At 35.1% G+C, this 22001-nt stretch overlaps 3 protein-coding genes across 4 annotated transcripts; 2 read left to right on the top strand and 1 right to left on the bottom strand.

Annotated features, from left to right (window-relative positions):
- Window positions 1-6443: 6443 nt before the first annotated feature.
- On the top strand, window positions 6444-13300 carry LOC125223042 (uncharacterized). Its single transcript, XM_048125997.2, has 18 exons — window positions 6444-6782; window positions 7852-8091; window positions 8785-8848; window positions 8918-9047; window positions 9124-9268; window positions 9487-9729; window positions 9818-9902; window positions 10317-10419; window positions 10908-11033; window positions 11106-11219; window positions 11654-11772; window positions 11871-11955; window positions 12049-12141; window positions 12249-12338; window positions 12493-12612; window positions 12696-12787; window positions 12896-12947; window positions 13060-13300. Exons 1-18 carry the CDS (start codon window positions 6593-6595, stop codon window positions 13138-13140), a joined length of 2172 nt encoding a protein of 723 aa, XP_047981954.1. The 5' UTR covers window positions 6444-6592; the 3' UTR covers window positions 13141-13300.
- Window positions 13301-13396: 96 nt separating this feature from the next.
- Window positions 13397-14387, bottom strand: ELIP1 (Chlorophyll A-B binding family protein). 2 transcript variants are annotated; one of them, XM_048125998.2, is made up of 3 exons: window positions 14125-14387; window positions 13960-14034; window positions 13397-13875 (listed from the first exon to the last, which is right to left on the bottom strand). In XM_048125998.2, the coding sequence occupies exons 1-3, from the start codon at window positions 14257-14259 to the stop codon at window positions 13525-13527; spliced, it is 561 nt and encodes a 186-aa protein (XP_047981955.1). In that variant the 5' UTR covers window positions 14260-14387; the 3' UTR covers window positions 13397-13524. The 2 variants fall into 2 exon arrangements, with proteins under 2 accessions (XP_047981955.1, XP_047981956.1); XM_048125999.2 differs by having other exon boundaries at window positions 13960-14031; window positions 14125-14386.
- Window positions 14388-15792: 1405 nt separating this feature from the next.
- On the top strand, window positions 15793-18661 carry LOC125218132 (transmembrane emp24 domain-containing protein p24beta3-like). The gene is made up of 4 exons (XM_048119736.2): window positions 15793-16080; window positions 17320-17506; window positions 17615-17722; window positions 18258-18661. Exons 1-4 carry the CDS (start codon window positions 15865-15867, stop codon window positions 18389-18391), a joined length of 645 nt encoding a protein of 214 aa, XP_047975693.1. The 5' UTR covers window positions 15793-15864; the 3' UTR covers window positions 18392-18661.
- The last annotated feature ends 3340 nt before the right edge of the window (window positions 18662-22001 follow it).

A 22001-nucleotide genomic window follows, 5' to 3' on the forward strand; every position in this document is an offset into this window, starting at 1 on the left:
GATGATGAAGGAACTCAATGGGAGTCGGGAAGAAGTAAAAGGTCTGAGCAGCAACGTAGCAGATTTGGCCACGAAATGTGCCAAGCAAAGTGAAAGAGTGGCGGAAGCTGTAGAGATATCTACGAGGATGTTGAAATGGCTGCATCAGACGCTTCCCTTGACCCAGTCGAAGTCGACTCCTGGGTCAAGTGGCGAGGCACAGAAGATCATCCACAGCAGTCCCTCGATCAAGCCATTCCAGCAGTTGACCACCCCGACTATTCCCGAGAAAGTTCCAAATCCACCGAGGACGAAAATGCTAATGAGGAAACCAGGACTCGATCAAGCTGCAGAAGGAAAGGAAGAGCTGGAGCAACCAGCGAAGAAGTAAGTGAAAACAAACCGCCCCAGTGTTCCACCACCGTCTGGCTCTCGCGGGAGCCAGCCCCAGAAATGAGCAATTTCCCCAGACCAAGTAAATTTTAGTTTTTGTGTTTTTTTTTCTGTGTTTTATTTCCATGCGTTGCTGTGTTTTATGCTATCTTCTCCCACTTAGCCCAATGCTTGGTCTAAGTGTGAGAAGTTCTATGTTTTCTGTTGGTTTATTCTTCTCCCACTTAGCCCGTTGCTCGGTCTAAGTGTGAGAAGTGAAATTGTTGTTTAATTCTGCATTGAATTCTCTGTTTTCCCCCCTTCACGACGATGGCTTGAGGACAAGCTTGAGTGAAGTGGGAGGGGGAGAGGAATCAATGCAGTGTTATTATGCTTTGAGGAGTTGTAGGTCTAGGATTGTATCGCATGAACTAGTGGATATAATACGGCAGATTCCCTTAGGGAGAGTAATTGAAAATAGGAGGTATTCCAACTTAGAAGCCTGATTCTTTAGTAAGCCGAACCAATCTGAATGAAGCAAGAACGATAGTAAATGCCTTTACTTGCCTAGTTGTGAAGCCCTACTCTAGAGGTGAGTTATAAGCCTGTGATAACACTTAGAGCTAACACATGTCAAAAGTCTGCCACTGAATGCTGAAGGAAAAGAGAAAAGAAAAAAATAATAAAAAAAAGGGAAAGGAGAAAATATATAATCATAAAATCTGGAGGTATAAGCTGGACGAAGTCCAGAGGAGGAAATAAAAAGAGAGAAAAAAATCAAGGAGGTATAAGCTGGACGAAGTCCAGGAAATCAAGGAGGTATAAGCTGGACGAAGTCCAGAAAGAAAGAAAAAAAAAAAAAAAAAAAAAGAAAAAAAAGGGGGATAGTGACGGAGGATAGAAGGAGGAAATTCTCATAACCCGAGGCTTCAGTGGTTGGCAATAACTTAAGAGAGAATCGGTCCTAACATCCCTGGTGAGGAATGAGTGATCGAGTGAATCTAACAATTGGGGAAGTAAAAGGCTATCTTGACGAGCTGACAGATTGGCTAGGTAGAGGGGAGAAAAGGGCCTATTTGGAGGAGTGCAGCCTGTTGGATTGATCTTAATCTTGTGGGGACGGTTGCCTAAAAGTTGAAACCAGTTCATGCATATGTGTTTATATGTTTTCATCCTATGTGATTATGTACTCTTTGTTTTAGTGTCTAGCTTTGCCTCAGTTGTGTCTAGGTGTAGGAGTTTTGTCTAGAGTCTGTAGAGTCGGTCAAGGGGATAACCATGCTTGAAATTCGCCTTATTCTTCTTTTCTTCTTGTCTTTATACTTGAGGACAAGTATGGTTTAAGTGTGAGCAGTTTGATAAGGCTAATTTCATGCATTGGTTATGTAGTGAAAAACATCACATTTCTGCTGGATCTAACAAGTTTTGTTAAGCCAGGTGTGTGTGTAGCGCTAGATCCAGGAGATGCTGGAGGAGGATATCTAGCGAGGAGCAGGAACGGAATCACGAGGAAAAGCTAGAGGAAGGAAGCCAAAAGCTGAGGGCAATCAAGTCAATCAATACCTCGCTGGGCCCCACCTCGAAGCTTATAAATAAAGGAGTGCGCAACAAGAATGGCAGATCGGTTACACTCCACACACAGTCACGCTCTTAGCACACACACTAGGGATATGGGAAATTTGGGGTGGTTTTCGTTTTCAGGAGTCTCGTATCAGTGCATCACCGTCCCTTGAGGGCGAAGAAACAATTGTTCTCTTAATTTCTGTTTACTACTCTGTTCCGTCTCGAACTTCACTTTTGGAAGTCGAGCTTGCTGTTTTTGTTGCTGGATTAGTTTAACCGTTCTGTTTACGTTTGATTTGCCTTGATGAAGTTGGATTTCGTGTTGATTATTATGACGCTTGCTATTTTGGTTTGTTTATTTGAGATGTTCTCTTGAATTTGTTGCTGAATATTTTAGGAGATTCGAGAATCGTGGTATTGAAGTTGTGTTCGGTTGGATTTTTGTTCGGATGCTTGGATCCGGAGTGGATTTAGCATCCGAAGTGTGGATCTGAACAGGGGAGGTGAAATTTGTGCATGAGATTATGGGGATTTTGTTCTGCTTGGTTTGCTTCGTCTAGTAGTGTGATTTCCGTCGTTGTTTCGTTTACCGTTAAAATTATGTTTCCAATCTACATCTGAGTTTGTTTTTCTTGATCTCTGCATTTATTTGTGTTCGTTGAAGAAGATGAAGTCATTTTCAGTTGATGCTTTAGTTAGTTAGGCTGCAGATTCGATTCTGTCCGTACTTACCTTTTTCAGAGTTTGGTCCCCACTTGTTTTAATCTCCTTGGTCTAGAGATGTTCGTAGAAGTCCCAGATCTAGTAGTTGATTTGACTTAGTTCTTATACATAATTCATTTTTTTGCCTAGATCTAGCAGTTAGCATAGCATACTTTATTTCCAAATTCACTTAGTTAAATTCCTCAACCCAAAATATGCGTGGCAGCAGCCAACCCAAAAATAGTTTCCAATTCTCTACGCATGTATTTTACGAGTCCATCTCTGTGGGATCGATCCCTACTTCCCTGTGCTAGTTTAGTATCTGTGGTTGAGGGTTTTGAAGGTTTGCTTGCGTACCAACGACCAGACTTCCAGTCTTGTGAGTCTCTAGACCTTGTGATCTAGTTGATTTACTGGATCTAGGAAGTGTGTAATTAGAAATTGAAAGGATACAGCAAGCAGAAAATCAACTCTTCAATAACTTTGTTTTGGATGATCCTTAGATGATTGAGTGGTTATGTGGTTGCTGAGTTTATTTGCAGATTGATGGATCAAGAATTCAAGATTGATTAAAGGAGTCTTGAATATTTGTGTGACTGAATTCAAGTGTAAAATGAACTATCTTTAGCTAAAAGAAGTATTTTTATGCCCTCATTAACCATGACTTTGATTGTTATTTCATGTTCAAGAACATCTTTATTTTTTCTGCATATGGATGCCAATGATGTTCATATCTAAGGTCATTGTGAATTTGTGATTCCACCATATAGTATAGTAATTAATTATACTTACTAAATTTGGTAGTGAGACACAATTCAATAACTCAAGGGGCATTGGTTTTGAATTGGATTAATCGTTGTAATGACAAATCAAGGATTTTTTATTTAGAGGTACGAGTTATACACCAAATAACTATGTCACGCACAAGAAATATTAAAACAATACTTCTTGAACACTAGAATATTTTCTTTCTTGTGAACAACAAACTTATAGAAAATAGTAGTACAGTTTTGGTAAATAAAAAGTATTTGAAAGATTAAAATGAAAAATAGAGTATGGCATCATTCTAAAATGAAAGGGGCTATAGTTTGATCTCGTCTCAATTGTTTGTGCACCCATTTCATAAAAGTGAAATCTTGTCTTGAGTTCACTGTCAACTTGGCAAATGAAATAAAAAAAGTGATTTCAACCCTCATAGTATATTTTATAATATATGAACCATGATGATAACTAGATTGTCTTTCACAAGACTATTTTGAGATAAAATGGAAGGTGCTAGATTTGAAATTGAATAAAGATCACAAGAGATGATGCTAAATGTCTGTCAGCTCTGCAATACTTTGCACATGCTATTCGTGAACAAATGCATGGGCTGTCACTCAGACAAAGTCTTAACTTTTCCCACTTTGCCAAATCTTTCATATTGTCATTACGTTGGAAAATAACTAAACCACTTGGGATTATATGCCGTTTAACATTAGGATGCATTTTGTGTCCTCGACTGTATAGAGTTGTCAAAAAAGTTGGTCCAGTTGGGCCAACCCAAGCCCTCAGAGGCCCCATCCCAGGTTCACGTCTGAAATGGGTTGGGCCGAACCTTTTTATATGTATTTCTAAGTCCATCCCAGCTTAGGCCCATTTAATAAGATGTTTTATATGCAATATAGTAGTATTACTTAGTAGAATACGTATTATGGATATAAATATTTTTTAGAAAAAATTCATAATTCTTTAAACCCTTTCACCGAAGAGTCCAACAAGATGATCTCATCATTCCGCCGTTAGATTTTGCAAAACGGGACATAAATAATTTTTTTTTATGGTTAATTTGCAAGTCAGGTCAAGAAAATAATTTTTACATTGATTTCACGTGTGTTTATTTAGCAAGTTATAATTTTTGATGAGCCCTCGAAACGATGTTAGGCTCAAGCTTTTTTCATGTAATAATAAATTTGCAAACCAAACAATCTATCAAAATATAATACAGTATATACTCAAAAACTAGTTATAAAACCTACCTCTATAGAAAACACCTAAAGTTGGGGACACATCATAATTAAACCCCCTTATCTTAATTTATTACACCATGACAAAAGAGTAAAATAGTTGTTCCCCAAATTTATTGCTTAATCTTGAGTTGCAGACTGGTGAAAGCATCTCCAATCATTCCACTAAACTCAAATTCATTTTAGTGTAAATGTCACACTAAATATTGATTTTACTCCAACCATTTACACTAAACTCAAACTTAAAAGAATATTCTCCAAATTATGCCTTTTTTACTCACGTTTGAAAAAATTTTAGGTTTTTGTTTAGTGTAAACCTAAAGATAGGTATTTTTTTCTCAAAAACCAAAAATGAGATTGGTTTTTGAGTACTATTAGAGCTAAATACCTATCCCATTTTAGGTTTTAGAGTACCCTTGGAGATGGTCTTATACATTGTGTTGATATAATGAATCGTTGTGACATTGTATCTACCGACTGCCATAACTTTATGCTAAGTTTTTCTTACGCAATTTATTAATGGCATGGCCCTATAATTCCTTTTAGATGTGTGGAAGGTATGGATTGTTGGAGTCGCTATTATTCTAGAAAATTTTGATATCTCGGTCAATTGTCGCTCCATAGTACACAAGGTACGGAACCTACTCCAAAATTTTGAGTCTGTTATGGTCCGTCATGTGCACATAGAAGGTAACTTTGCAGCTGATTTTTTATCGAACTATGCATATAACTTTTCTAGAGGAGTTCATGTTTTAGAAAATCCACCGGTGAGTATTCTAAGCAGTTGGTTGCTTCATGATAGATTATGTGTTTCTTAGTTTCTCTTTTGGGGCGCTGCCCGCAGTTATGTACCCAAAAAAAATTTCATTAGATTGCTAAATATAATAGTCATATAATTAGAGGGGAGTGTTATATTGCTAACTCATAACTTAATTGCTAACTACAACTAAATAATAGCCATTAGATATTTAAATTAAGGGCTTAGATCATTAATCCATAAATGTCAATACGATTAACGAAAAACGTCAATAAAGCCATAGTATTAATTCCAAAAAATATCACTAGGGGTATTAATGTCAATTAACTACATGTTTAATTATAATTAACTTTTAAAAGAAATTCCAAAACTTTTAATTCATATAACATATACCAAATTAAAGATAATTTCATAAGGATTCCAATGATATCATACATGCATATGTTTCGACGTCAAAATTTGAATAAAATTTCAAATTTTTTTAATTTTTTCGTATAGCAGAAAATGTCAACATGTAATATAAAATATGTCAGTATAATATATGTAGAATGTCAATATAAGCAATGGGTTAACATTCTTAAAGCATTGTGTTGACATTCTCAAAGCATTGTGTTGATATTTTCGAAACACTATATTGACATTTTCATCCAAAGCCTTAATTTGACGTTTTTTTTTAATTTTTTTTGATTTAATTAATAAAAACGAAAATTACACGTGGCAAATTGTAGACCACACGTTTTTTAAAATCATGTGGCCTTAAATTAGTTGTAGTTAGCAATTAAATGATGAGTTAGCAATTGATCACAGATGTTTTAACGATATACTAATATTTTAACACCAACAAAATACAATTCAGTTAATAAGATAATAAGATGTTTTAACGAAAATATAATTATAATAGTTATAACGTAAAGTGGTCAACGTTCTCACAATTGACGTTGTAAATAAAGTAAGATAATGGGAAATGGAAAATAAAATAATTTATATAGTTACTAGCTTACTGCAATATTAATTGTTTTGGTTTTTGGCTGGTTTCTAACTATAAATACCGTAAATCCGAAAGTCACCCATAGAAATTTCCAGCTATAAACCTTCATAAGCAAGGCACGATTTCTGTTTCCAGATCTACTTGCATTGTTAATCCTCAGCTCTCACACACACAATTGAAGAAATTGCTGTGATTTCCACTGCTAGAAGATCTACGTAGCGATCGATGGGGGGACTACCATCGACGCCGCGAGGCGGCGAAGCGCGGCCGCAGGAGACGGCTGAGTATTTAATTGGGGAATTCGTTGGTGAGAAGTCATTTCCCCTCACTTCCGATTACTGGCAGAAGCTTCTCGAGCTTCCTCTCGATCTTCGCTGGCCTGCTCATCGCGTTCGCCGAGCCTGTCAGCTCTTCGGTCTGTGAATTCTCAATTCCGTTTGTTTTTTTCAATTAAAATCTGTCTACGCTTTCCTCGTGCCTACAATTTTGCTATTCATGTGCTATTTTGCGGAGTTGTAGCCTGCATTGCCGATATCTGTTCCGAGATTGTGTGAACTCGGTCTCACGAGTGTGATTTATCCTCTGTTATGTTTCTTCGCTTTCTAGTTATGGTTTGATGATAGTGCCACAGAATGTTTTAGAGAAATGCAGCAACTAGTGAGTCTTATCTAGAGATGTGTCGCAAACCTAAATTGTAGCCAGACTTACGCCGTTTGAGAGAGTGATGAGTTTAATAATAAGTCTTTGTGGATGTCTTAGGAACACCGTTTTAGAAATGAGTGTATCTATTTCTGCAAGCTGATCTTTGTTCAGAATGCGTATGATGTCCTCCATAAGGTCACTACTCACTACAGTTATGTTATGGAAAGACGGAGTTATCCTCTTTGTATTTCATTACATAGTCATCTGTGATAAAATTGACTCTTGAGAAATTTTTGATGTCTGAGCATTTATGCATATCTTCTATAGCAATATTGATTATGCATCTTTTAGTAATATACCACATCTTTTGTATATGCCAATCCTTATTCCTTAATGAGAGCTTGTATGTCTCTGGTAGCTTCCCCAACAAAGATGCATCTTTTAAGAAATCTGGTGCAAATCATTCTAGTGCAAAGTTGAAATATTAGAAGATCATAATTTCGGGTACTTCTGATAGGCTGTGGAGTTGTTATTTAGGTTTTGGAAGCCAGAATTCTGTAGAAAGTGTGCTGTTAACTGAAGCATGAGAGTTCTCATCTTATACTTTCAATTTTGCATAGTAAAACTAGTAGCAACCAATCCATTATTTCTCGAGGATGATGGTTTATGTCAGCTTCGATGGATATGCTTCAATAAGCTCTAGCCCATTGAGCGATTGCAAATTAGGGAAATTTACTCACACATTTTGTTATCAATGTCTATGTGAATATTAAATACTATCTGCCAGATTTTTAAGGTTCATTTCATATGGCTGATTCAGTTATTCTCCGATATGTGTGCAGCCATGAATAATTGTAAGACAAGGCACCTCGTGAAGATTTTGATTAACCTGGCATGGTGTTTGCAAGAGTGTGTTTCAGCCTCTGATATGGAGTCCACTGCTCTCTCAAAAGCTCTTAATGCATTATTCATATCTTCTGTTTTCCTGAAGTATCTCATTGAGAATACTAGGAGTGACAACTTTGAAGAACTGTACCTGTCGCTGGATGAAACTGATCCTGTGCCGAATAATTTCTCAAAAGGTTCAACATGCTATGTCTGCACCGATTTTTATTTCTTTTCTTCCTTGATGTTGTTAGTTAGTACTACTTTTTTATTTGTGCAATCAAATTATTGCTTTCAAATTTTTGGAATATTTCACATTATCGCTGTGTTTAGATGCAGGAAAGTAGATGGAGTAGCTTTGAATGATTAGGAAAAATGTATCCTATGTCTCCATTTACTTCTGAGTATTTCCTAGATAGTTAAAAAGTTAGTTCTACTAGTAAACAATGGATTAGACTATAGTATTTTTATCTATCTAGGCTAATCCTCAAAAGTATTTTTTGGGGAGTTTACAAGCAGCCCGAGCTTATTTTCACAGCTTATAGAATGTTTAGGAGCTTATTTTGCCAAACACTTCTCACAAGCTTATAAGTTGTTTCAAGGAGCTTATATGCTTAGCCACGCTGGTACTTAGGCTTATCCATAAAATGGTTTACCAAACTAACAACAAAGTAGATGATATGCCTTGTTGCTATTAAATATCAAGTAGTAAGTTTCCCATCAAGTCGTCTGTACTTAGCTTTTTCCTCCAAGAGTCTCCAGTGATTATTGTGAGTACATGTGTAGACCATGCTGATTTACTCATGATCTTTATCCTTCTTAGTTCTAGTCATTCTCAAATAAACTGATTTACATAATTTTTTGTGTCATTTCTTTCAACTATGAAACAGGTCAACATGTTGGAAGCTTAATCATGTTCAGTGCTCTCAATTTTATTGGCAAAGTTGATGTCAGGTATGGAGTGAGCTGTGTGTTACCCGGTTGATGTTAAAGAGGCATGTCCATAACCTCTTTTCTCTACAGACCTGGAACATACCATCTGCATCAGGAGCTCCTTCACTTCATAGTGATAGCATCGTCAACTCAACTTCTCTCTGGGCCAACACCAGGACCAAATGATATACACCCATTCATTGATGCAGCAATGACACAGGTGAGTAAGTAACTTTCTCAAGTATCTACGAGGCTCTCAACTTCTTCTTCTGATTAAAAGGGTGCCTCTTTTGCAGGAAAGCTCTTTGGTCAATATGGTCGTGCACAGGTTGTTGCTAAATTACATTACACGCCCACAGTTTTCTGTTAATACTTCATCTTCTATACTATTTTCGGAAGGAAATCAGCCAGGAGTTCTAAGGAGAGTTAGCTCTGCAGCAGGTATCACTTTATTACACACCTTACTCTGATTTAAAAGTTTGTGTGGTGTAATTATAGTGTATTCGCTTATTTGTTTGAACTTTACACTCTTGAACTTTTTTTGGAAATGACATTTTTTTAATGGATTTCATCTTTCTCTCTTCCTTGTGAAATATAGGTTCGCAATTCTTAAAAACATGTTTTTCTTTTCTAACTTCAAACATAATTCAAACCTGCAGCAAGCTTGGTGCTGTTTCCCATCAATTATTTAGTCAGCTCAACTGGTGAAGCCTCAAGACGTTCATTAGCAGAAGACAGTCTTCATGTCCTACTCATTCTCAGTTATTACCGAAAATGTGTATCAGTGGACTATGCAAAGGATAACAGTCTTAATAACAGTTCAGAATCTCTTCAAAAGGAAGAAACATACTTTTCGGAAAACCCTTTCTGCAAAGCATTACAGAATGTCATGGATGTTGAATGTATGAGATCTTCTGCATTCCAGATCTATTGTTTGTTTGCATATGCTCTAATAGTAATAGTGCTCAAGTCTGACTAGTATGCCTACAGTTGATCGTGTTGATGTTGAAGGGAATGCACACAGTGAACCAGTCACGAGACTACCTTTTGCTTCACTTTTTGATACTCTTGGAATGTAAGTCTTCTCTTTACCTTCTGTGTTATACTGGAAGCAGGTTGTGTTGCTGTACAGTGCTTATCATTTTTGGATCCTCGAACTGCTATAGTTAAAAAAATAACTGCTATGCTAGAAATCGAACAATTTGAAAGACTTACAGTATGTGGTTTCAATTGCATTATTGTTAATCTGTTTATTTAGCTGTAACTAGTAAGAGATTCATAATATCAACACGTAAGGATAAAATGGCTTTGCTGGCCTTTTATGATTTTAGGTTTCTATTTTGTGAACTTTTGATTTCTTTTTCTACATAATATCCATTTGTAGGTTGTTATAACTTAATCTCTCTCTCTCTCTCTCTCTCACACACACACACAGTTGGACACACAAGTACATATATGCTGCTCACATGTAATGTGTTTTTTCTCCCAGGAGCTTGGCTAATGAAGCTTCTGTCTTGTTGCTTTATTCGTTGGTGCACGGAAATTCGAAGTTTTTGGAGTATGTGTTGGTGCGAACAGATGCTGATACACTGGTAGATATCAGAATCTTTCACTTGATAACCCCAGCTTTCTTTGTAATGTCTCTAATCTTGATAATCAAAGCCCAAAGATCTAGGAATTATCAGCAATGAATATTGGCTCGTGATCTTCTCAGGAAGCCTTTGTGAGGTCATCCACCTAATAAAGAAATTTGTAGTGCACTCACTAGAGGAGAGGCATTGATAAAATTAGATGTGAAATGAGGTTTTGTTTCGTTTTATTTTTTATGCTCATGTTAGAATTATGAAAGTAGATGTCCCTGGTGTTTTTGCATTAAAAAGGTTGAAAGCACCTGACTAATTTCACCAATTCCTCTTTAGTAAAATATGAGTGTAACTACTTGTTTGTGATAGACTATTGATATTTTTCTGGTCATTTATCTTCTTCTGTGTGATAGACTATTGATATTTTTCTAGTATTTCCCCTCGGTTCTATTTCTTATTCCTTTTGATATTTGATGATGACATGTTGTGATTGGCAGTTAATGCCTATGTTGGAGACACTATACAATGCTTCGAACAGGACATCAAATCATATCTATATGGTCCTTGTTATCTTTCTCATACTAAGTCAAGATTCCACTTTTAATGCCAGCATCCACAGACTGGTAAAGATTTTATTGATCCGTATCTTCTGTTAATTACTTTGAGTGGCAGTTGATTATTATTTATTCTTCCAGATGCTTCCTAATGTTCCCTGGTATAAAGAGCGTATCCTGAATCAAACATCACTTGGATCTCTCATGGTGGTTATTTTAATTAGAACTGTGAAATACAATCTCTCTAAGCTACGGGTAAGATTTGATATTTTTCTATGGTCCCTTTTCTTTTCCATTATGTTTCGCTGTTCTATAATTTCCTCCAAGATACTCACCGGTGCTTGTGAATTCATGAAATGTTACTGAAATGTGCTTTAATGAGATACCTGGAATCTCGAAGACGAAGTGCAAAATTGCTGCCTTTTGTGCCAATTAAAAAACTGCAGAAAACTATTAACTTGTGCCACGAAAACATCTCATTTTGACATCTTTTTATTAACAGATCAAATGATACATCACGATGATGAATTATAAATTCTGCTTGTGCCACAAATACGTCCGCTCTTTTATATTATAGTCTATAGATCATAATTTCTACTTGTAAATCTTGTCAGATTACACGAACCATAATATACTACGAAGGAGTTTTGCTTGGTTATTTAATATTTTCACAATTCTCTTGGAAACAGGATGTCTATCTCCATACAAACTGTCTTGCAACTTTGGCAAATATGGCACCACATGTTTACAAACTGAGTGCGTATGCATCGCAGCGGTTGGTTAGCCTTTTTGATATGCTTTCACGCAAGTATGTCTCATGTTATTTGTTATTGTCGTATTTGATTGTTTTCGGTCATTTATAATGACTGTTTTGGATATGATATTTGATTTCATCTAATTCTTTAGGTACAATAAATTAGCCGAGATTACAAATGAAAAGATAAATTCAGGAGATGGTGCTCTAAGAGGAGACAGCCTTGCAGAGGATCCTGTAAGAAAACCCATGCTTGTAACTTTTGCAATTGCAGTCCTCCAAAAGCTTTATATGATTACAGACTTTACAGTGCCTTCATTTTTGATGCAGTCTGTTGAACTGCATATATATACTGATTTCCTGAGGATTGTGCTGGAAATACTAAATGCAATCCTTACTTATGCATTGCCCCGGAATCCCGAGGTACTAAATGTGTAAAGTCATTGATTACTCAAGCAAATTATTGCCGAACTGCAATCTTTTCTGGGTGTTTTCTCATTACATGTCCTTATTTTAACTGCTACTTTCAGGTTGTTTATGCAATTATGCACAGGCAGGAAGTTTTTCTACCTTTCAAAACTCATCCACGTTTTAATGAACTGTTGGAAAACGTATACAATGTAAGTATTCAGAAAAGAGCATTTTCCCTTACATAAGCAAATGTACTTCAACTGATTTACAAACTGTATCATCTACACGATGGAAGTGTTATGCTCTCGTCCTTTCTTTTATCTACAAACTTACAATCACATTATGATTCTTTTCTTGTTCCAGGTTTTGGATTTCTTTAATAGCCGCATTGATGCACAAAAATTAGATGGAGAGTGGTCGGTTGAAAAAGTGCTTCAACTCATAATAGACTACTCTCGTGCTTGGAGAGGTGATGGAATGAAGGTATTAATGAACACTTACCGCAATAAGTTCAAAGTTCTTGTTGTTACTTCCTTGTGTCTAACTTAACCCTCTTGCCTTGAAAGACATTTACACAATTACGTTTCACCTACGAACAAGAGAGTAACCCTGAGGAATTCTTCATTCCATATGTGTGGCAAATGGTTCTATCTCACAGGTATACTTCCTCAACATCATAAACATGTCCCATCATTGATCCTTATCAATTTCATTTCATTCCGCCTGCCTCTCCGTGAATTGAGTTTATGTTCTATCTCGTATGCAGTGGATTTGCTTTTACTGCAAGCAGCATAAACCTATTCCCAGTGCCTGTCGAAGTAAGAATACTATCCTGCTTCTTTTAGCTCCATTCTGCTGAAACTCCGTATTGAACTATAGAGTTGCGAATTAAGGTAATAATATTGATGGATTACTCAAATTGAACTGCAGGATGTAATTTCACCGGAGGCGGAGAAGCCCCATACCGACGAGCTGAAGGAACACGCCCTCCAAGTTGACACACTTGTATAGTCCAGTTTTATAACTAGGCTCGAACAAACTTGTATACATGAAAATTGTAGGAATCTCAATCCATTGCTGTTTATATAATCCCTTTGTATATATCTTATGTTTTTTGAATACGGATACCTCTAATGCTAGCGAATAAGAGAGATCACCCCGTTTTGTACAATGTACTACTCATCCACATTGTTCACAAATGTTATATTTATTTTTTCAGTAATCATGTAATTTTGATCTGTAATGATTCAAGCTTAAGAAGAAGCGATTGACAGGATGAAATTCATCATATTACTGGCAAGCATCTAAATTCATACTATTACATGAAGTATCTACAAAACATGATGACATAAATTTGCAACATATTAGTAGCACCAACGATGATACTCCTCCAGCTTAGAGAGACACAAGGGCGCCACCTTTGATATACTCAGTGAGGGCCAAAGCGAGGAGGCCGAGCATGGCAAACCTCCCATTCCAGAGCTCGGCATCAGAGGTCATGACAGCCCCGGCTTTGGATTCAGGCGTCTGGCCGCTGAACAAAGGGACGAGGGAAGCTACCGAAAGCAGCGCGCTGGTGAAGACAAACCACGGGAATCCACCGTTCTGCACCTGCGCGAAGATGTCCCTTCCGCTGGCCAACTCCACCGCAATGGCGGCCACAAACCCGGTCATCGCCAGCCGCCCGTTGATCCGCTCTGGGGCCGGTCCACTAAAGGCCAACACGTCGAAGAAGTCCGTGCTCACCTGCACAAATATGACCAACCAATCAGAAACTATAGATCATATACCATATATGTCCACACTTTTTTTCTTATCGAAGAAAAATACCTTAGGCTTGGGAGGGATAGGTGTGGGAGAGGGAGTGGGAGGGGCTATGGCCGGCTCTTTGGTGTCATCATTCTGCTAATTCAAGAACAAACATATATAATCAGATGAATGAAAATAGAGATCTAATTAATTAAGAGTGAGAAAAGAAAAGGAAAGGGCAGTTACCTCAGCCGAGCTTCTCACTATAAACTTGAGATTTCTCTTGATAGGAAGTGCAAAGTTAGAAGCTCCAAGTAGGTGTTTTGTGTTGACCGGGCTCCGGCCTAGGACTGAGGAAACTCCATAGCAGGATGCAGCCATTTGATCTGTGTGTGTGTGAGAGAGAGAGAAGGATCTGAAACACAAAGTGCAAGAGCTGATTTTTAGAGACGTGTTGAATTTAGTGTGGGTTGGTGGAGTAATGAATGCTAGTAGAAGTGTTGCATTGGCATGGGAATTTGAGTGTGAGATAAATAGTGCATGCGAAAGTGAAGAAGACAAAAGGGGTGGATATTTTTGCATCCACGTAATTCATCTATGGCCCGTTCAATTTTTTCACTCACGTGGATGCTTTTGGCCAAGACACTTTTACTGCAAATGGAGGGAGAGAGTAAGAGAGAGGGCTGGAACTTTCTAGACCATGAGAAGAAATCATGTGACTAATTTACTGCAACGAATCATAGGCAACTTGCATTGTTACATTAATATTAGTGTTAACTAGTACGATGTAATCAAATTGAGTTTACTTGTGTGGTTTAATTTAATTAGTTAGTGGACCACCCGCTCTTAAATTGGATGACTGCTATGCTCATTCCTTAATTAATTGTTACGAGTACTATATATATTCATCACTTCATTCCAAATCTTGGTAAAGGGATATAAGAGTTCTGAAGTATTTTTAAAATTGGTGCGACTAAAATAGGACTTATGCATACAATTGTTTCCGAAATAAACTCACTCTAATTAATATGACACTTTTCTACCCACTAATTAGTTTCTGCTACCCATGTTCTATTCTTTCTCTCGTTCTTTAGTTCTCTCTCTGAGCACCACTCTAAAAACCACACATGTAGTGTTATCAAATGTTGTTGGTTCTGTAGCCTTTTTCAACAATATTTATGTATTTCACGTCTGAATTCTTAGTTTCTTGTTATTTGAATGTTTCTACAAACTTTGCCTTTGTATTGAAAATCTCGGATCAGACTTCGCAAGGAAATCAAGAAGGTAACATCGGCTACAGGTATCACCGTTCACACTCACAAATCAGAGAAATAATGATTAGAGAAGACGGCCAAAAAGAGGAGCCGAAAAGAAAGATTTAAAGAGAATCACACAAGATAGATATATCGTCTCAAAAAGAGTGACATAAAATATGCAAACGAATAAGAGAGATCATAGACTAAAAAGTCTCACAAAGCAAACACACTCATTAATCAAATGATCAGGAGCGGCAATTCGAGTGGAGTGGCCACATTGTGATTATCAGGCGACTCCAAGATAAGTAAGTGTTGGGCCTCATTTTAATTCAATTGGACCAATTTAAAGAATGATCCACATAATTATATCAGTATTTCACACTTGTAGATCACTCATTGAGGGCAAAAAATAGGCACTGACTCACCCTAATTAAAAGAAAAAAAAGAGACTAGGAATAGTTCGACAATGATTAATTCCACGCTGATTTCTAATCACAAGTGTGAAACAAAATCATTTTAATGCACCAGAATTGAAAATCAGTTAGAAGTTAGAACCTAGTAATAATTGGACACTGCGTTGTTCCATCAAATAACCTTCTTCCACGTATTCCTTGAAACGACGACGCATCAGTATTTACCCCAATATTACTATTCCAAATCAGGCGAGTCGAGTCAAAATATCGCATTCAAAAACTTGAAAGCGAGAGTCGAATCGTTTGATCGTAGTTCAATGGAGACGACGGGAGGAATTATCAGGTGCGGCGCCCTTTTAGGCCTCCTTCTTCTCGCCACACTGACCCGTATCTCTGCGCTATCGGTCACCGTAAACGACGTCGAATGCATATACGAGTACGTCTTGTACGAAGGCGACACCGTTTCCGGGAATTTCGTCGTCGTCGATCACGATATCTTCTGGAGCTCCGATCATCCCGGCATCGACTTCACGGTATTGATTTTACGCTTTTTTGTTTCCCCTAATTTTTCTGTTGATCTGTGGAATTGGATTCAATTGTGGGAGTTTCGATCTAGGTTTTGGAACCTTGTGCTGAAAGAAAGGATTTTTATTCATTGTTGTTGTAGTTGTTCATCAATTGAGTGAATTGGAGATGGTAGTTGGAGCTTTAATTTTGTTATTTTGGTTATTTTCCATTATGTAAGTAGTGATTAGTCCTAGTATAGTGAAGCCTTAACAAATGATTGAAGATTTTCATTGATTCAGATATTAAAATTGTGTTTGCTAACATTAATTAGTGATTAATCTTTCTTTGATTGTGTTTTGGTTATTTTCCATTATGTTGGTGATTAATTTTTCTATGATTTTCTATAAATGCGATCTCAATAATCTGGCCTGCGTTAATTACAGATATGGAAAAAGTTTGAGACTTGATAAAATCTAACATTCTTTGAGCGTTTCCTGCTTGTTAGTTGAGCAGCCATCAAGTAGAGTTCTAGTTCCATCAAGTCACTCTTAACTTGATCTCAAGTCCCTAATTATGAAGAAACTGATTTATTTGTTTGGTAATGCTTGAGCACTTTTTTGTTAGGGGTGTGGCTGGGAAGTAAAAAGTTCTTCCCAATCTTGTTAATTGTAAGCCTCTAGAGTTCTACACTGGCTGTTAACGTTGGACACTGTCACTTGACAACCTAGAAAAGTTAACAAAAAAAGATACCAACTTTCAACTCTTTTCAACCCGTACGTGACCATGACTGATGGTATTTAACCAAAAATATAAGCCAGCAAAGCAACATTCTTAACAAAATCATGAACTTGAAAATTAGAAGGCTTACGTATGGATCTTAATCAGTTCTATACTTCTATTGAAATTCTGCCACTGTTTAGTGTGTCCCAATTGTTTAAAATCATATTCACTCATTGGCATATTGGAGTAAGTAAACTCAATAAAGACAAATTGGTTATACTCTAAGATGGGCTTGAATATGTAAAAATAATTTTGTTAGTTTGAACTGCTTATTCAGTAAGATTGTGGATTTCTGGTTTATTTGGGACTCCATATCCATAGAGAACATTTTATTGCACAGCCATATTTTAAGGTTATTGCATAGCTTCACTTGTGAACACATTAAATGAACGTGGATGTTTTTCTTAGATGAATGTTGGTGGAAGCTTTTAATATATAAGTATTTGACATCAGATGCACAATATTGATGATGCTTGTTGATGTAGGCAACATCACCAGCAGGTAATATTGTGCACACTTTGAAAGGAACATCTGGGGACAAGTTTGAGTTTAAGGCCCCTAAAAGTGGAATGTACAAATTTTGTTTCCACAATCCCTATAATACACCAGAGACAGTCTCTTTCTACATTCATGTTGGCCATATTCCCACTGAACATGACCTTGCGAAGGATGGTTTGTCTGATCTTACTTAACTTTATATATTAGTTTCACACTATTCGTTGTTCCTCTTTACTTTCAATCACCTTATTGTTCCTTCTCCTTTCCCCCTAATCTTAACAGAACATTTGGACCCCATTAATGTCAAACTTGCTGAACTGAAGGAAGCTTTGGAATCTGTGACTGCAGAGCAGAAATATTTGAAAGCTCGTGATACTCGCCATCGCCATAGTATGATTCTTCTATCATATTTTAAATTACTTATTTATTTTTCTCCTGCCTTCTTTTTATCCCAAGTGATCAAAACTCTGCTCAACTGTTCTGAAATTAACAAATGGTTAGTAACTGTGTATTCACTAAAAGTTGGTCGCGATAGTGTTTGGACCATGTTACTAAACATAAAGAGACAATAGCAGTAACAAAATCTTATCTATCTTAGGTTGCTAGCTTTCCTTTGTGTGTGGTTTTTTATTTGGCTTGCGGCTCAATGCTGGTTGAAAAGGTTGCTTTAGATATATGAAATAAACCAAAAAAAGTCGCCCCTTTGCGAAGTCCTTAAAGTCATATCATTGCACGCCATATTTTTTATCCTTAAATATGGAACAAACTACTACTCCATATAGTAGTTGCATAAGCTTCCTTCTTAGAGGTCTTTATGGGATAACTTATTGTGGAACTTATCGTGTTTTTGTGATGTTTTTGTGAATCCCAACTGTGTTTGTATTCCTACTTTCTATACGTAATATGGTCTGTGTTACTCCTGCAGCAAATGAGAGCACGAGAAGGCGTGTCATATTTTACACGGTTGCGGAATACCTCTTGCTTGCACTAGTAAGCGGACTTCAGGTCGTCTACATACGTCAATTGTTCAGTAAATCTGTTGCATACAACCGTGTTTGATCAAACCGCTAGCTACTTTCCTCTCCTCAAATCTGGTTTGATTGTTGAGCTGGGGAAGAAGATGGTGAATAGTGAGGTTTGTATAACAGAAGTGGTCTTTTTATTTAAACTGCCCTTGTTGTTTGAAATCACTGAGCAAACTCCTTAGTTATACGTGATTTAGTTAGAGGATCTTGATTAATGTAATTTATTTTATTTAGTTGTCGAATGATTTTTGTTTGTCCTATACTGAGGTTTTAAATATAGTGAACCAATTAAATTACACGGACAGCTGAGATCTTGATTTTTAAAGCATACTAGTATCTATTCCCGTGCGATGCACGGTTCAATTAATTTTACGGAAATTAATTTAATAAATCACTTTATCATTACTCGAATTTGAAAACTAAAAAAAACTAAATTTGCAAAACTTAACATCTACAAAATATGTACAATAGGCATATATATAGACTACATATGTATTTGTTCTAAAGTTTTCATCTTATTTTTCTTTCTCTTCTAGAATTCTCTACTTTTTTCTTATATATTTTATTTATCCCTAAATATTTCTATTATAAATTATCTTCAAATTTTAATTACAAAAATCGGGCTTATTATTTATTTGAACACATTTTGTAAATACTATATTATGTTATAGTAAATAATTATAACCTGCAATTATTATACTATATTGATTAAACTTATCAATTTTATTTTGTAAATAATTATAATCACAACTAATAACTATAATCTCAATCTAGAGTAATATAAGTAAAATGTTAAAACCTGCAATTAGTATAATATTTAAAATTATACTAAAACAACAAAAGCACATATATTGATTTAGATATAAAATGAACAATTTTATTTAAACAATACATAGTAAAATTATGTCTAACACCATCAATATGAAATTATTAATATACAATTTATAATGTTCAAAATATGGAAGTCATTGTCATAGAAAAATATAATAAATATTTTTATCAATTTCAAAGATCTAATTTATTAAATTATACAATAAATTCATCACGTTAATCCAAGTCATCACATAAATGCATAAGAATTTATTATATCATATACTATGTCTCATAAAAAAATAATCATGTAAACTCTTCACCTATATAATTGGGTCAACTAATTAAAAAATGTATTGCTAACAAACAATTTATTAGGTATAGTAACTCATTCATGTTAAAACATTACCCTCCGACTTCTCTTTGTACTCCAATACCCCTCTAACTTATCATTTTTCCAACATCTTTTATCCGCCTCCATCTAGCTCGGCCCTTCTTCATCACCAGTTATCATCTCCTGTATTTTTCTCGTCTTGCATCGGCGCAATCTATTACATAAGCCAGTTTTTCACTATCTATTCTACATGTAATACTTTAAAATAAAAATCAACTACATACCCTATATTACAACTTTTTACCATTTCTTTGACTTAGGTGCTTTTTTGCATAAAATATATGGAAGTGACGAGGTTTGAGATGAATATGCAATGCATTAACCACCAGTTTCTATGATACTATATTGAATCTATTTGTAAATAATTATTATAGCTAAGACAAATAAAAAATAAAAACAAAACTAACAAAAAATAAAACATACTAACATTAAGAAAAAAGCTTAAATATGGACTAATATCACTTAAACATAATATGATCCTCAACCTTATTTTCCTCCCCACTCTCCAAATTAATATTTTATACTCTACGTCTTCTTTGCTTTCGTTTGCCATTTCGTTGACTTTGAATGTTCGCTTTGCATGAAATTTGTGAAAGTGACAAAGTTCGAGATGAATATGCAATGCAAAATATTATAGATAGTTAGTTCTATGATTTCTTATATCGGAAAAAATAATTATCTTGCTTGAAAGTTGAAACATTTACAATTATGTAAAAACGTTCATAATGATTAAATAAAATTAAATATTATTAATGAATATGTAATGTCATCAATCAATCATAATATTAAATGTATATAAATATCATTATGAATAGTATAACAACCTTTCATTTTCTATAATAATTATGACATATTGTATAGTAATTATTAAAATTTATACTCGTATAACTTACATATTTCAACATAAGACCAAAACTCGTCTTTTATATATACTAGTTTTAACCCACGTGCGATGCACGACGGAATATTTTTTTGTCATACGATTTTAAATTTTTAATCGATTAACTAAAATAAGAAACAATATAATTATATAAGATTTAAAATGGAAAAATTTACTACTATATAATAAAAATTCAATAAATATGTACTCCTCAATTCATTTTACACCTAAAGACGTTAAATTAAACATATTTAAAATGGAATTAAGACAAATAAAATTATTTGGACAATGACAAAGAGACTATATTAAGTGTTGACATTTATGAAAAATATGTTTAAAACAATCCTTCATATTTCTCTACTAAAAATAATAAATTGTGTAAAGATGAAGATAAATACTATGTATGTTTGAGTTAAGGATGTTACCATTCTTCCCTCTCTAAGAAATGTATGAAATATCGGATAAAATTCTGGAACCATATACACGCGATACTCTAATTATTGTAACTAAAAGAAAAAAACAACAATAAATGAAATGGAAATTACAATGAAAATTAGTCAAGAAAAACCCCCTTTCCGCAAGACAAATTACATCACGGTTAGTGCTCTCGGATTGACGTATTTTTCCCAAAGATGAAACGAATTCCTCCTAACGTATATAACATCTCAAACCTGCTAGGCACCTATAAACTTGACGGGGCTTCAAAATCGAGCAAAACAATGTTCCTAAAATGTGCAATAAAATGTTGAGAGCTTGAGAGAGAATGAAGAATGTTTTGTTAGTGTGTAAATTCATCCACAACTCTATGCCTTTAATAGGTACAAAATTAGTACATGAAAGATCATTGAATTAAAACATCATAAATTATAAAATCAAGACAATTTAGGTTACAAAATTTGTTAAATGCTCACTATTCTATTTAAATTTATTTAACCACCATTGTAGTGCTTAAAGAATTAGTCAAATTCTCATTAAAATATCTAAATAAATATTCATGAGAGTTACTTAAAATATTCAAATTGGTCCATAACTTATAAATATTTCAGAATAAGGAAAAAACATATAAATATTTCAAAAAAAGACCAAAACTCGCCTTTTATATATGTATAGATTGATCATTGCATGTTTTGAAACTTAATTCGCATTACTATATTCGAATCCGAGACCTTTGGCCAAATCACATACAATTATTACTTTTTTCTTTGTGGTACTATTAGTGAAGGATAATGTTTAATAAGTGAGGATTTATTGTAAAACTAGTATCACCCACGCGCGATGCGACCCATTTTCTTTATTTTAAACTTATTTTATGCGGTAAAATGATTTTATAAATTCATAAAAATATCATTGTATGAAATCTGAAATCATAAATATATAAAATAAAAAAAATTATTAAAAAATATAAAATCAAACAAAGAAAAAAAAACACATATACCGAATGAGAAATAATATTATTATTTCAAGTTCTTAACTCATATAACCAAAGAAGTTTATAAACTAAAAATTGCACACAAATAACATATCATTTAAATCACTTTTTATGTCTATACTACAAAAGAT

This window comes from Salvia hispanica, chromosome 1 (genome assembly GCF_029641045.1).
Source record: "Salvia hispanica isolate PSC_SH4W2 chromosome 1, Shi_PSC_v1, whole genome shotgun sequence".
NCBI lineage: Eukaryota > Viridiplantae > Streptophyta > Magnoliopsida > Lamiales > Lamiaceae > Salvia > Salvia hispanica.

Bases quoted from the DNA above. Each gene is read 5' to 3' on its own strand.
- LOC125223042 (XM_048125997.2), top strand. From the start codon at position 6,593: ATGGGGGGACTACCATCGACGCCGCGAGGCGGCGAAGCGCGGCCGCAG. The intron at 9,730-9,817 runs GTATGAGATCTT...GTATGCCTACAG, and splicing joins GAATGTCATGGATGTTGAAT to TTGATCGTGTTGATGTTGAA. The intron at 10,420-10,907 runs GTAGATATCAGA...TGTGATTGGCAG, and splicing joins GAACAGATGCTGATACACTG to TTAATGCCTATGTTGGAGAC.
- ELIP1 (XM_048125998.2), bottom strand. From the start codon at position 14,259: ATGGCTGCATCCTGCTATGGAGTTTCCTCAGTCCTAGGCCGGAGCCCG. The intron at 14,035-14,124 runs GTAACTGCCCTT...TTCTTGAATTAG, and splicing joins TAGTGAGAAGCTCGGCTGAG to CAGAATGATGACACCAAAGA. The intron at 13,876-13,959 runs GTATTTTTCTTC...ATATTTGTGCAG, and splicing joins CTATCCCTCCCAAGCCTAAG to GTGAGCACGGACTTCTTCGA.
- LOC125218132 (XM_048119736.2), top strand. From the start codon at position 15,865: ATGGAGACGACGGGAGGAATTATCAGGTGCGGCGCCCTTTTAGGCCTC. The intron at 16,081-17,319 runs GTATTGATTTTA...TTGTTGATGTAG, and splicing joins ATCCCGGCATCGACTTCACG to GCAACATCACCAGCAGGTAA. The intron at 17,723-18,257 runs GTATGATTCTTC...TTACTCCTGCAG, and splicing joins TGATACTCGCCATCGCCATA to CAAATGAGAGCACGAGAAGG.